General features: G+C 42.7%; 1 protein-coding gene across 1 annotated transcript in view; it reads right to left on the minus strand.

The window, feature by feature from the left end:
* LOC115163840 (vascular endothelial growth factor receptor 3-like) overlaps positions 1–15176 on the minus strand; it is a 126499-nt gene that overhangs the window by 6850 nt on the left and 104473 nt on the right. The window contains exons 4-6 of the mRNA XM_029716047.1: positions 3919–4030; positions 3613–3712; positions 1977–2082 (exon numbers count right to left, since the gene is read on the minus strand). Of these exons, the coding sequence (XP_029571907.1) occupies positions 1977–2082; positions 3613–3712; positions 3919–4030 (318 nt within the window). The remainder of the gene's footprint in view (positions 1–1976; positions 2083–3612; positions 3713–3918; positions 4031–15176) is intronic.

The following is a 15176-nucleotide window of genomic DNA, read 5'->3' on the forward strand; positions in this document are numbered from 1 at the left end:
TAATATCAGTCCTTATCATCCTACAGAATATAATATCAGTTAGTCTTATAATCCTACAGAATATAATATCAGTTAGTCTTATCATCCTACAGAATATAATATCAGTCCTTATCATCCTACAGAATATAATATCAGTCCTTATCATCCTACAGAATATAATATCAGTCCTTATCATCCTACAGAATATAATATCAGTCCTTATCATCCTACAGAATATAATATCAGTCCTTATCATCCTAAAGAATATAATTTCAGTCCTTATCATCCTATAGAATATAATATCAGTCCTTATCATCCTACAGAATATAATATCAGTCCTTATCATCCTACAGAATATAATATCAGTTAGTCTTATCATCCTACAGAATATAATATCAATCCTTATCATCCTACAGAAAACAAAATCAGTCCTTATCATCCTACAGAATATAATATCAGTCCTTATCATCCTACAGAATATAATATCAGTCCTTATCATCCTACAGAATATAATATCAGTCCTTATCATCCTACAGAATATAATATCAGTCCTTATCATCCTACAGAATATAATATCAGTCCTTATCATCCTACAGAATATAATATCAGTCCTTATCATCCTACAGAATATAATATCAGTCCTTATCATCCTACAGAAAACAATATCAGTCCTTATCATCCTACAGAATATAATATCAGTCCTTATCATCCTACAGAAAACAATATCAGTCCTTATCATCCTACAGAATATAATATCAGTCCTTATCATCCTACAGAATATAATATCAGTCCTTATCATCCTACAGAATATAATATCAGTCCTTATCATCCTGCAGAAAACAATATCAGTCCTTATCATCCTACAGAATATAATATCAGTCCTTATCATCCTACAGAAAACAATATCAGTCCTTATCATCCTACAGAATATAATATCAGTCCTTATCGTCCTACAGAATATAATATCAGTCCTTATCATCCTACAGAAAACAATATCAGTCCTTATCATCCTACAGAAAACAATATCAGTCCTTATCATCCTACAGAAAACAATATCAGTCCTTATCATCCTACAGAATATAATATCAGTCCTTATCATCCTGCAGAAAACAATATCAGTCCTTATCATCCTACAGAATATAATATCAGTCCTTATCATCCTACAGAAAACAATATCAGTCCTTATCGTCCTACAGAATATAATATCAGTCCTTATCGTCCTACAGAATATAATATCAGTCCTTATCATCCTACAGAAAACAATATCAGTCCTTATCATCCTACAGAAAACAATATCAGTCCTTATCATCCTACAGAAAACAATATCAGTCCTTATCATCCTACAGAATATAATATCAGTCCTTATCGTCCTACAGAATATAATATCAGTCCTTATCATCCTACAGAAAACAATATTAGTCCTTATCATCCTACAGAAAACAATATCAGTCCTTATCATCCTACAGAATATAATATCAGTTAGTCTTATCATCCTACAGAATATAATATCAGTCAGTCCTTATCATCCTACAGAATATAATATCAGTCCTTATCATCCTACAGAATATAATATAATATATGTAACACACATCTTGTTTAAGCAATAAGGCCCAAGGGGGAGTGGTATATGGCCAATATTCCACTGCCAATGGCTGTTGTTAGCACGATGCAACGCGGAGTGCCTGGGTGTCTTAGCTGTTTTATATTGGCCATGTATCAGAAAACCCTGAGGTGCTTTATTGCTATTGTAAACTTTTTCCCAACGTAATTTGGACATAAGTCATTTAGCAACATGCTGTGGTATATTGGCTGTCATATCAAAGCTTTCAGCCAATTAACATCCAGGACTCAAACTACACGGTTTATAATCCATATTTAAACAACATATGCCTCGTTCCATTTCTGTAAGTGACCCCCATTCTTACAGAAATGGCCACTATCACTTCAGTGTTGACAGATCAGACATGACTGGATAGGTTAAAACCTCTGTGTCTTACTGGTAGGCTGTTGTCCTGTAGTAGGTCTCCCAGGATATCTACCAGGGCTTGGAAGGTAGGTCTCTCCCGGGGCTCGCCCTGCCAGCAGGCCAGCATTATACCATAGCTATTAAGAGAGACACACAGCAACATGTTACAGCAAAGAGATGTCCTACAGGCCAGCAGGATCCCATAACTACCAGCAGAGATGCCCTACAGGCCAGCAGGATCCCATAACTACCAGCAGAGATGCCCTACAGGCCAGCAGGATCCCATAACTACCAGTAGCGATGTCCACCAGGCCAGCAGGATCCCATAACTAGAGATGTCCTACAGGCCAGCAGGATCCCATAACTACCAGCAGAGATGTCCTACAGGCCAGCAGAATCCCATAACTAGAGATATCCTACAGGCCAGCAGGATCCCATAACTAGAGATATCCTACAGGCCAGCAGGATCCCATAACTACCAGCAGAGATATCCTACAGGCCAGCAGGATCCCATAACTACCAGCAGAGATATCCTACAGGCCAGCAGGATCCCAAAACTACCAGTAGAGATGTCCTACAGGCCAGCAGGATCCCATAACTACCAGCAGAGATGCCCTACAGGCCAGCAGGATCCCATAACTACCAGCAGAGATGCCCTACAGGCCAGCAGGATCCCATAACTAGAGATATCCTACAGGCCAGCAGGATCCCATAACTACCAGCAGAGATATCCTACAGGCCAGCAGGATCCCATAACTACCAGCAGAGATATCCTACAGGCCAGCAGGATCCCAAAACTACCAGTAGAGATGTCCTACAGGCCAGCAGGATCCCATAACTACCAGCAGAGATGCCCTACAGGCCAGCAGGATCCCATAACTACCAGCAGAGATGCCCTACAGGCCAGCAGGATCCCATAACTAGAGATATTCTACAGGCCAGCAGGATCCCATAACTACCAGCAGAGATGCCCTACAGGCCAGCAGGATCCCATAACTACCAGTAGAGATGTCCTACAGGCCAGCAGGATCCCATAACTAGAGATATTCTACAGGCCAGCAGGATCCCATAACTACCAGCAGAGATGTCCTACAGGCCAGCAGGATCCCATAACTAGAGATATTCTACAGGCCAGCAGGATCCCAAAACTACCAGTAGAGATGTCCTACAGGCCAGCAGGATCCCATAACTACCAGCAGAGGGCAACAGAAACGCACAGTAGGGCTATAGAGTGTTAGAGTGCACTCCACACAGCCACTAGTAGTTCTAGCCACTACAGAGCACACAGTACCTTACATTACTTAGCATGTTGTGTGCTTGGGTTTGCATGAAATGTATGCAAGGTAGGTAAGAAGTATGTCACTCACATATAACAACATATATCTTGTGAATTATTCTAGGATCTGTGTTGACTCACATATAACAACATATATCTTGTGAATTATTCTAGGATCTGTGTTGACTCACATATAACAACATATATCTTGTGAATTATTCTAGGATCTGTGTTGACTCACATATAAGTACATATATCTTGTGAATTATTCTAGGATCTGTGTTGACTCACATATAAGTACATATATCTTGTGAATTATTCTAGGATCTGTGTTGACTCACATATAAGTACATATATCTTGTGAATTATTCTAGGATCTGTGTTGACTCACATCTCAGGGGAAGCTGTTTCAGGAGCTCTCATCCTGGTTCCATCTTTCAGTCGTTTACAGAAGTCTTCATCGATCTGGACACCTGGGTACGGAGAGGCACCTGAGGAGAGGAACACTGGTGTTATCAGAGATAAGGTCTGTCTGTGTCTGTCTGTCTCTGTCTGTCTGTCTGTCTGTCTGTCTGTCTGTCTGTCTGTCTGTCTGTCTGGATGGATGGATGGATGGATGACTAACTATACAACTAGGGAAGAACATTATCTCTCACTGAGAGACTGTAAGTCCTGCTAAAAGACCTAAATGTCTCACCCAGAGAGAAGATCTCCCAGAGTAGAACACCAAAGGACCAGACGTCAGACTGGCTGGTGTAAACCTTGTCAAATATACTCTCTGGAGCCATCCACTTCAGTGGCAGACGGGCCTGAGAGAGAGAGAAGAGAGAGGAGAGAGAGAGGGAAAGGAGAGAGAGAGACAGGGGGAGAGAGGACAGAGAGAGAGAGGGAAAGGAGAGAGAGAGACAGGGGGAGAGAGGACAGAGAGAGCGAGAGGGAAAGGAGAGAGAGACAGGGGGATACAGGACAGAGGGAGAGAGAGAGACAGGGGGAGACAGGACAGAGAGAGAGAGAGAGAGAGAGAGAGAAGGGGCAGGGAGAGAGGTAAAAACATTGTAAATACAACCAATGTTTATGTTTATTTATTTTCCCTTTTGTACTTTAACTATTTGCACATCATTACAACACTGTATATAGACATAATATGAAATGTCTTTATTGAGAGGGAAAGGAGACAGAGAGAGAGAGGGGGAGAGAGAGAGTGCCCCCCACTCCCACAAAGAGGGCTTCAACATGGAAGTCACACATACACCCAGGCCGTGAGCAGGGAAACAGACCCAACCCCCACTCTTACACTAGCCCAAACCAATGGCATGTACCAGATGCTTAGCAGGCTCTGCTCACACTTACTGGTCTGAGGCCAAACCACACGACTAACAACATTGGACACTTTATGGAACACAAAGCCTTCACTATCTCATCCTGGAATATCTAAGGCCTGAGGTCATTTGCCTTTGGACTAAAGAGAAGGAACCTGGACTTCATCAAAGAAATCAGAAATACAGGTATTGCCATCCTACAAGAAACATGGTACAGAGGAGATGGACCCACTGGTCCAGAGGACCCACATGGTACAGAGGAGATGGACCCACATGGTACAGAGGAGATGGACCCACTGGACCCACATGGTACAGAGGAGATGGACCCACTCTAGGTTATAGAGAGCTGGTCGTCCCATCCACCAAACTACCAGGTGGGTGGTATAGAGGAGATGGACCCACTGGTTGTCCTCTAGGTTACAGAGAGCTGGTAGTCCCATCCACCACACTACCAGGTGGGTGGTATAGAGGAGACGGACCCACTGGTTGCCCTCTGGGTTACAGAGAGCTGGTAGTCCCATCCACCAAACTACCAGGTGGGTGGTATAGAGGAGATGGACCCACTGGTTGTCCTCTAGGTTACAGAGAGCTGGTAGTCCCACCCACCACACTACCAGGTGGGTGGTATAGAGGAGACGGACCCACTGGTTGCCCTCTAGGTTACAGAGAGCTGGTAGTCCCATCCACCACACTACCAGGTGGTATAGAGGAGACGGACCCACTGGTTGTCCTCTAGGTTACAGAGAGCTGGTAGTCCCATCCACCACACTACCAGGTGGTATAGAGGAGATGGACCCACTGGTTGTCCTCTAGGTTACAGAGAGCTGGTAGTCCCATCCACCACACTACCAGGTGGTATAGAGGAGATGGACCCACTGGTTGTCCTCTAGGTTACAGAGAGCTGGTAGTCCCATCCACCAAACTACCAGGTGTGAAACAGGGAAGGTACTCAAGGGGTAAGCTAATGGATATGCTAATTTGGTATAGAGCAGATCTAACTCACTCTATTAAATTAATCAAAACAGGAACATTTTACATTTGGCAAGAAATTCAAAAGGAAATTATCTCAACAGAGAAAAATTTTCTCCTGTGTGCTACCTATATCCCCCCAACTAGAATCCCCATACTATAATGAAGACAGCTTCTCCATCCTACCTATATCCCCCCACTAGAATCCCCATACTATAATGAAGACAGCTTCTCCATCCTACCTATATCCCCCCACTAGAATCCCCATACTATAATGAAGACAGCTCCTCCATCCTACCTATATCCCCCCACTAGAATCCCCATACTTTAATGAAGACAGCTTCTCCATCCTGGAGGGGGAAATCAATCATCTCCAGGCCCAGGGACATGTACTTGTCTGTGGTGACCTAAATGCCAGAACTGGACAAGAACCTGACACCCTCAGCACACAGGGGGACAAACACCTACCTGGAGGTGACAGCATTCCCTCCCCCATATGCCCCCCTAGACACAACATAACCAACCAAAAACAGGTCACAACTCCTGCAGCTCTGTCGCATGCTGGGTCTGTACATAGTCAATGGTAGGCGTCGAGGGGACTCTTATGGTAGGTTCACCTATAGCTCATCCCTTGGCAGTAGTACTGTAGACTACTTTATCACTGACCTCAACCCAGAGTCTCTCAGAGCGTTCACAGTCAGCCCACTGACCCCCCTATCAGATCACAGCAAAATCACAGTCTACCTGAACAGAGCAATACTCATTCATGAGGCATCGAAGCCAAAGGAACTGAATAATATTAAGAAATACTATAGATGGAAGGAAAGTAGTGTGGAAACCTACCAAAAAACAAATAGACATCAACAAATTCAATCCCTTTTAAACATATTCTTGGACAAAACGTTCCACTGTAACAGTGAAGGTGTAAACTTGGCAGTAGAAAACCTAAACAGTATATTTGACCTCTCAGCTTCCTTATCAAATAAAAAACATTCAAACAGAAAACCCCAAAAATGAACAACAATGACAAATATTTTGATGAAGAATGCAAAAACCTAAGAAAGAAGTGGAGAAACCTGTCCAACCAAAAACATAAAGACCCAGAAAACCTGAGTCTACGCCTTCACTATGGTGAATCACTAAAACAATACAGAAATACACTACGGAAAAAGAAGGAACAGCACGTCAGAAATCAGCTCAATATAACTGAAGAATCCATAGAATCTAACCACTTCTGGGAAAATTGGAAAACACTAAACAAACAACAACACAAAGAGTTATCTATCCAAAACGGAGATGTCTGGGTAAACCACTTCTCCAATCTTTTTGGCTCTATATCAAAAAAACAAACAGCAAAAACATATAACATGATCAAATACAAATCTTGTAATCAACTATTAAAGACTACCAGAACCCACTGGATTCTCCAATTACATTGAATGAGCTACAGGACTAAATACAAACCCTCCAACCCAAAAAGGCCTGTGGTGGTGATGGTATCCTCAATGAAATGATAAAATATACAGACCACAAATTCCAATTGGCTATACTAAAACTCTTTAACATCAGCCTTTGACTCAATTTGGCATGAGGGTCTTCTATACAAACTGATGGAAAGTGGTGTTGGGGGAAAAACATACCACATTATAAAATCCATGTACACAAACAACAACTGTGCGGTTAAAATTGACAAAAAACACACTCATTTCTTTCCACAAGGCCGTGGGTGAGACAGGGATGCAGCTTAAGCCCCACCCCCTCTTCAACGTAAACTCAGCAATAAAAGATAAAATAAATGTTCTCTCACTGTCAACTGCGTTTATTTTCAGCAAACTTAACATGTGTAAATATTTGTATGAACATAACAAGATTCAACAACTGAGACATAAACTGAAAAAGTTCCACAGACATGTTACTAACAGAAATGGAACAATGTGTCCCTGAAGAAAGGGGGGGGGGTCAAAATCAAAAGTAACAGTCAGTATCTGGTGTGGCCACCAGCTGCATTAAGTACTGCAGTGCATCTCCTCCTCATGAACTGCACCAGATTTGCCAGTTCTTGCTTTGAGATGTTACCCCACTCTTCCACCAAGGCACCTGCAAGTTCCCGGACATTTCTGGGGGGAATGGCCCTAGCCCTCACCCTCCGATCCAACAGGTCCCAGACATGCTCAATGGGATTGAGATCCGGGCTCTTCGCTGGCCATGGCAGAACACTGACATTCCTGTCTTGTAGGAAATCACGCACAGAACGAGCAGTATGGCTGGTGGCATTGTCATGCTGGAGGGTCATGTCAGGATGAGCTTGCAGGAAGGGTACCGCATGAGGGAGGAGGATGTCTTCCCTGTAACGCACAGAGTTGAGATTGCCTGTAATGACACCAAGCTCAGTCCGATGATGCTGTGACACACTGCCCCAGACCATGACGGACCCTCCACCTCCAAATCGATCCCACTCCAGAGTACAGGCCTCAGTGTAATGCTCATTCCTTCGACGATAAACGCAAATCCGACCATCAACCCTGGTGAGACAACCGCGTCAGTCAGTGAAGAGCACTTTTTGCCAGTCCTGTCTGGTCCAGCAACAGTGGGTTTGTGCCCATAGGTGACGTTGTTGCCGGTGATGTCTGGTGAGGACCTGTCTTACAACAGGCCTACAAGCCCTCAGTCCAGCCTCTCTCAGCCTATTGTGGACAGTCTGAGCACTGATGGAGGGATTGTGCGTTCCTGGTGTAACTCGGGCAGTTGTTGTTGCCATCCTGTACCTGTCCCGCAGGTGTGATGTTCAGATGTACCGATCCTGTGCAGGTGTTGTTACACGTGGTCTGCCACTGTGAGGATGATCAGCTGTCTGTCCTGTCTCCCCGTAGCGCTGTATTAGGCGTCTCACAGTACAGATATTGCAATTTATTGCCCTGGCCACATCTGCAGTCCTCATGCCTCCTTGCAGCATGCCTAAGGCACGTTCACGAAGGTGAGCAGGGACCCTGGGCATCTTTCTTTTGGTGCTTTTCAGAGTCAGTAGAAAGGCCTCTTTAGTGTCCTAAGTTTTCATAACTGTGACCTTAATTGCCTACTGTCTGTAAGCTGTTAGTGTCTTAACGACCGTTCCACAGGTGCATGTTCATTAATTGTTTATGGTTCATTGAACAAGCATGGGAAACAGTGTTTAAACCCTTTACAATGAAGATCTGGGAAGTTATTTGGATTTTTACTAATTATCGTTGAAAGAGGGATGTTTATTTTTTTGCAGAGTTTATATAACACCGAATCGGCGAGGGCACTAGAACAGTCTGCAGCACCCGGCCTCACCCTACTAGAATCTGAAGCCAAATGTCTACTGCTTCCTGATGATCTGGTGCTTCTGTCCCCAACCAAGGAGGGCCTACAGCAGCACCTAGATCTTCTGCACACATTCTGTCAGACCTGGGCCCTGACAGTAAATCTCGGTAAGACAAAAATAATGATGTTCCAAAAAAGGTCCAGTTGCCAGGACCACAAATACAAATTCCATCTAGACACCGTTGCCCTGGAGCACACAGAAAAACGATACATACCTCGGCCTGAACATCAGCACCACAGGTAACATCCACAAAGCTGTGAACGAGCTGAGAGACAAGGCGAGAAGGGGCTTCTATGCCATCAAAAGGAACATAAAATTCGGCCAATTTAGGATCTGGCTAAAAATACTTGAATCAGTTATAGAACCCATTGCCCTTTATGGTTGTGAGGTCTGGGGTCCTGCTCACCAACCAAGAATTCACAAAATGGGACAAACACCAAATTGAGACTCTGCATGCAGAATTAAAAAAGAAAATCTGTGTACAACGTAAAACACCAAATAATGCAGAGCAGAATTAATCCCATCCCAGTTAATTAACAAAATCCTGAATAGAGCTGTTCAATACTACAACCCCCTAAAAGGAAGTGATTCCCAAACCTTCCATAACAAAGCCCTCACCTACAGAGAGATGAACCTGGAGAAGAGTCCCCTAAGCAAGCTGGTCCTGGGGCTCTGTTCACAAACCTTCCATAACAAAGCCATCACCTACAGAGAGATGAACCTGGAGAAGAGTCCCCTAAGCAAGCTGGTCCTGGGGCTCTGTTCACAAACCTTCCATAACAAAGCCATCGCCTACAGAGAGATGAACCTGGAGAAGAGTCCCCTAAGCAAGCTGGTCCTGGGGCTCTGTTCACAAACCTTCCATAACAAAGCCATCACCTACAGAGAGATGAACCTGGAGAAGAGTCCCCTAAGCAAGCTGGTCCTGGGGCTCTGTTCACAAACCTTCCATAACAAAGCCATCGCCTACAGAGAGATGAACCTGGAGAAGAGTCCCCTAAGCAAGCTGGTCCTGGGGCTCTGTTCACAAACCTTCCATAACAAAGCCATCGCCTACAGAGAGATGAACCTGGAGAAGAGTCCCCTAAGCAAGCTGGTCCTGAGGCTCTGTTCACAAACACAAACAGACCTTACAGAGCCACAGGACAGCAACACAATTAGACCCAACCAAATCATGAGAAAACAAAAAGATAATTACTTGACACATTGGAAATAATTAACAAAAACAGAGCAAACTAGAATGCTATTTGGCCCTAAACAGAGAGACACAGTGGCAGAATACCTGACCACTGTGACTGACCCAAACTTAAGGAAAGCTTTGACTATGTACAGACTCAGTGAGCATAGCCTTGCTATTGAGAAAGGCCGCCATAGGCAGACCTGGCTCTCAAGAGAAGACAGGCTATGTGCAACACTGCCCACAAAATGAGGTGGAACCTGAGCTGCACTTCCTAACCTCCTGCCAAATGTATGACCATATTAGAGACACATATTTCCCTCAGATTACACAGAGACCCACAAAGAATTCGAAAACAAACCCAATTTCAATAAACTCCCATATCTACTGGGTGAAATACCACAGTGTGCCATCACAGCAGCAAGATTTGTGACCTGTTGCCACAAGAAAAGGGCAACCAGTGAAGGAGATACACCATTGTAAATATAACCCATATTTATGTTTATTTATCTTCCTTTTGTACTATTGTAAAGTGGTTGTTCCACTGGATATCATAAGGTGAATGCACCAATTTGTAAATATAACCCATATTTATGTTTATTTATCTTCCTTTTGTACTATTGTAAAGTGGTTGTTCCACTGGATATCATAAGGTGAATGCACCAATTTGTAAGTCGCTCTGGATAAGAGTGTCTGCTAAATGACGTAAATGTAAATGTACTTTAACTATTTGCACATAATACGACATTTGTAATGTCTTTATTCTTTTGGAACTTTTGTGAGTGTAATGTTTACAGTTCATTTTTATTGTTTATTTCACTTTTGTTTATTATCTACTTCTCCTGCTTTGGCACTGTTAGCATATGTTTCCCAAGACAATAAAGCCCCTAAATACAATTTATATTGAATTAAGATAGAGGGGAGAAAGAGAGAGTGAGAGTGGTTTGTTTTCAGATAGAACCGTTTTGGGTTCCATGTAGAACCCTTTCCACAGAGGGTTCTACATAGAACCCAAAAGGAATCTACCTGAAAACAAAAAGGGTTCTCATATGGGGACAGCCGAAGAACCCTTCTCTGTCTCTCTGTCTCTGTCTTTCTGTCTCTGGCTCTCTCTCTCTCTCTCAATTCAATTCAATTCAATTCAATTCGCTTTATTGGCATGACGTAACAATGTACATATTGCCAAAGCTTACTTTGGATATTTACAATATAAAAAATAAATAAAAATGAGAATCAAAAATTGTCAACGGGACAACAGTAACAACAATAACCAACGGTCAATATAACCATACATTCAACAATAACAATAATCATACAGTTGAGGACATGTGCAGGTTTATTGGTCTGTCAGACACTGTCCCTCAACTTATGGCAGGCAGCAATGTAGTGCGCTGCCAACCCACAGCTCTCTGCGTCCTCCCCCAACAGGATGGGTAGCCTATCCTCATCAGAGAGGTCTTTAAAGCCTTGAATAAGGATTTCAAATTTGGGGAAATGACACTCTCTAATTGTTTTATATTTTTGACATTTTGTCAGGAAATGCAGCTCCGTCTCAGGTTCTGCTGTTGTGCAGTGGTTGCACAGCCTTTCCTCTACAGGGAGCCAGGTTTTCCTGTGTCTACCCTTCTCAATGGCAAGGCTGTGCTCACTGAGCCTGTACTTTGTCAAGGTTTTTCTAAGGTTTTGATCAGTAACCATGGTCAAATATTTAGCCATAGTGTACTGTCGATTTAGGGCCAGATAGCACTGCATTTTGCTTTGTGTTTGTGCTTGTGTTTCCCAATAAGCAATGTAGTTTTGTTTTGACTGTGTTGTAATTTGGTTTATTCTGATTGATTGGATGTTCTGGTCCTGAGGCTTCAGTGTGTTAGTAGAACAGGTTTGTGAACTCAGCCCCAGGACCAGCTGGATGAGGGGACTCTTTTCTTTGCTCAGCTCTTGGCATTGCAGGGCTTGGTAATGATATGAGAGGGGGTCACTGTATTTTAGATGTTTCCAAAACTTAATTGCTCTTTTTTGAGTTTTTATTATTAGTGGATATTGGCCTAATTCTGCCCTGCATGCATTGTTTGTAGTTTTCCTCTGGACACGTAGGAGAATCTTACAGAACTCTGCATGTAGGGTTTCAATGGGGTGTTTGTCCCATTTGATGAAATCTTGTTTTGCAAGTGGACCCCACACCTCGCTGCCATAAAGTGCAATTGGTTCAATGACATATTCAATTAGTTTTAGCCAAATTTTAATAGGTATTTCAATTTGAATTTGCTTTTTAATGGCGTAGAATGCCCTGCGTGCTTTCTCTCTCAGTTCATTCACTGCCTCATTAAGGTGTCCAGTTGAGCTTATTTTTAAACCTAAGTAATTGTAGTGTGTACAGTACTCTATATATTTTGTACCAATTGAGAACTTTGGTCTAATTCCCTGAGATCTGGATCTTCTCTGGAAAATCATTATTTTAGTCTTTTTGGGGTTTACTGCCAGGGCCCAGGTCTGGCAGTACTGCTCTAGCAGGTCCAGGCTCTGCTGTAGGCCAGGTGCTGTGGGTGACAGCAGGCATAGGTCATCTGCGAAGAGTAGGCATTTAACTTCTGAATTGTGGAGACTAACACCAGGGGCTGAGGATTTTTCTAGAATAGTGGCCAATTCGTTAATGTAAATATTGAAGAGTGCAGGGCTCAGATTGCAACCCTGACGAAGGCCCCGCCCCTGGTTAAAGAATTCTGTCCTTTTCTTACCAATTTTAATGCTGCACGTATTGCCAGTATACATTGATTTAATTATGTCATATGTTTTACCCCCTACACCACTTTCAATAACTTTGTAGAACAGTCCTGTATGCCAAATAGAATCAAATGCTTTTTGGAAGTCGATAAAGCAAGTGTATATTTTGGTATTATTTTGGTGGACATGTTTATCTATCAGGGTGTGTAAGGTGTAAATATGATCAGTTGTGCGATGTTTTGGTATAAATCCAATTTGGCTTTTACTCAAGACATTGTGCTTATTAAGGAAGTTTAGAACTCTTACATTGATGATACTACAGAAAACCTTCCCCAGGTTACTGTTCACACAAATGCCTCTGTAATTGTTAGGGTCAAATTTGTCTCCATTCTTAAAGATTGGGGTTATGAGTCCTTGATTCCAGATGTCAGGGAAATAACCTACACTCAGGATCAAATTAAACAATTTTAATATAGCCAATTGAAATTTTGCACTAGTGAGTTTGAGCATTTCATTTAGGATGCCATCAGGTCCGCAGGCTTTTTTAAATTTGAGAGCCTGAAGTTTCTTATAGAGCTCCTGGTCAGTAATTGGGGAGTCCAATGGGTTTTGATTGTCCTTTATAGCTTTTTCTAATCCATTCAACTTCTCATGGATTTGGTGTTGTTCTGCGTTTGTGTCAATTTGAACGGTGTTGTAGAGTGTTTTGAAATGGGTTGTCCATATGTCACCATTTTGTATTGCTAATTCCTCTTGTTTAGATTTTTTTAGTTTTTTCCAATTTTGCCAAAAGTTGTTTGTGTTTATGGACTCCTCAATTAGTGTCAGCTGCTTGCTGTTGTACTGTGCTTTTTTGGTTCTGAGTGTACGTTTATAGAGTTTTAAAGTCTCACAGTAATGAAGGCGTAATTCACCATTATTTGGGTCTCTGTGCTTTTGGTTGGATAGTGTTCTAAGTTTTTTCCTTATAATTTTACAATCTGCATCAAACCAGTTGTCATCTGTGATTTTTTTAGTTTTGTTTTTTATCAATTTCAATTGTGCTTCTTTTGCCGTTTGCCTGAATATATAGTTGATGTTTCGTACTGCTAGATTGATGCCTTCTTTACTGTGAGTGAATGTGGTATCCAGAAAGTTATCTAAGAGTGTTTGGATATTTTGGTTCCAGGTTGCTTTCTGGTATTCTTCTGTGCTGTTTTGGGCCCATCTGTATGAATTTCTGATGTTGTACAGCTTACTGGGCTGTGAATGTGTGGTTGTTTCCAGGTCTGTTCTTTTGAGGAACAACGTAATTTGGCTGTGATCAGACAGAGGTGTTAGTGGCTTGACAGTGAATGAGCTGAGAGAGAAAGGGTCCATGTCTGTGATCATATAGTCTACTGTACTGTGGCCAAGAGGTGAGCAGTAGGTGAATCTCCCCAAAGAGTCCCCCCGTAACCTACCATTGACAAAGTACAGACCCAGGCTTCTACAGAGCTGCAAAAGATCCCTTCCGTTTTTGTTGACGGTGCTGTCACTGTTGTTTCTATGGGGGAGATTAAGATAGTTAGAAACAGTATGGCCTGTAATAAAGCTGTCCCCTCGTGTGCTCGTTAGATCAGGTAGTGTTCCTGTGCGCGCATTTGTGTCCCCACAGATGAGCACATTTCCCTGGGCCTGGAAATGGCACGTCTCTTCCTCGAGGGTGGGGAAGATCTCCTCTGAGTAATATGGGGATTCTGAGGGGGGGATATATATTGCGCAAAGGAACACATCTTTTCCTGTCAGTACAAGTTCTTTTTTTAGTTTTAACCAAATGTGGTATTTGCCAATTTTGAGGGGATCAATTAGATTTTGTAGTTCGGATTTGTACCAAATGATCAATCCTCCAGAGTCTCTGCCTCTATTGACAGAGCTGTGTTTCTGTGATGGCACAATGACCTCTCTGTAGCCTGTGGGACAGTGAGTGAACAAACGTCAGCCTTACACCATGTCTCCTGCTAGAATGATGACGTCAACATCTTTCAGATTTTTGGTTGAACTCCAGTGCTAAACTCTTCAGACCAAAGGTTGATGAGTTTAGACCCTGAAGTTCACATGCTACTGATAGTGATTTCATGTTGCAAAAAGAAAGAGTAGCCAGTCAGAAATACAGTAACGATTAAACTAATAAACTAATAAGTTACGCTCGCTCTCTTGTCTCTCTATCATCGCTCTTGTCTCTCTCTCTCTTCTCTCCTGGTCTCTCGAGCATAGCTCTCCTCTCCTCGATCGGTCTCTCTCCCTCTCTCGCTCCTCTCTCTCCGTCTATCTCTCTCCTCTGCTGCTCTCTCTATCTCATGTGTCTCTCTCTCTCTGGTCTCTATCGCTATGTTCTGATACTCTGTTCTCTGGTCTATTGGGGACAGCCGAAGAACCATTCTCTGTCTCTTCTCTGTATCTCTCCT

This window comes from Salmo trutta, chromosome 3 (assembly GCF_901001165.1).
Source record: "Salmo trutta chromosome 3, fSalTru1.1, whole genome shotgun sequence".
Classification (NCBI taxonomy): Eukaryota; Metazoa; Chordata; class Actinopteri; order Salmoniformes; family Salmonidae; genus Salmo; species Salmo trutta.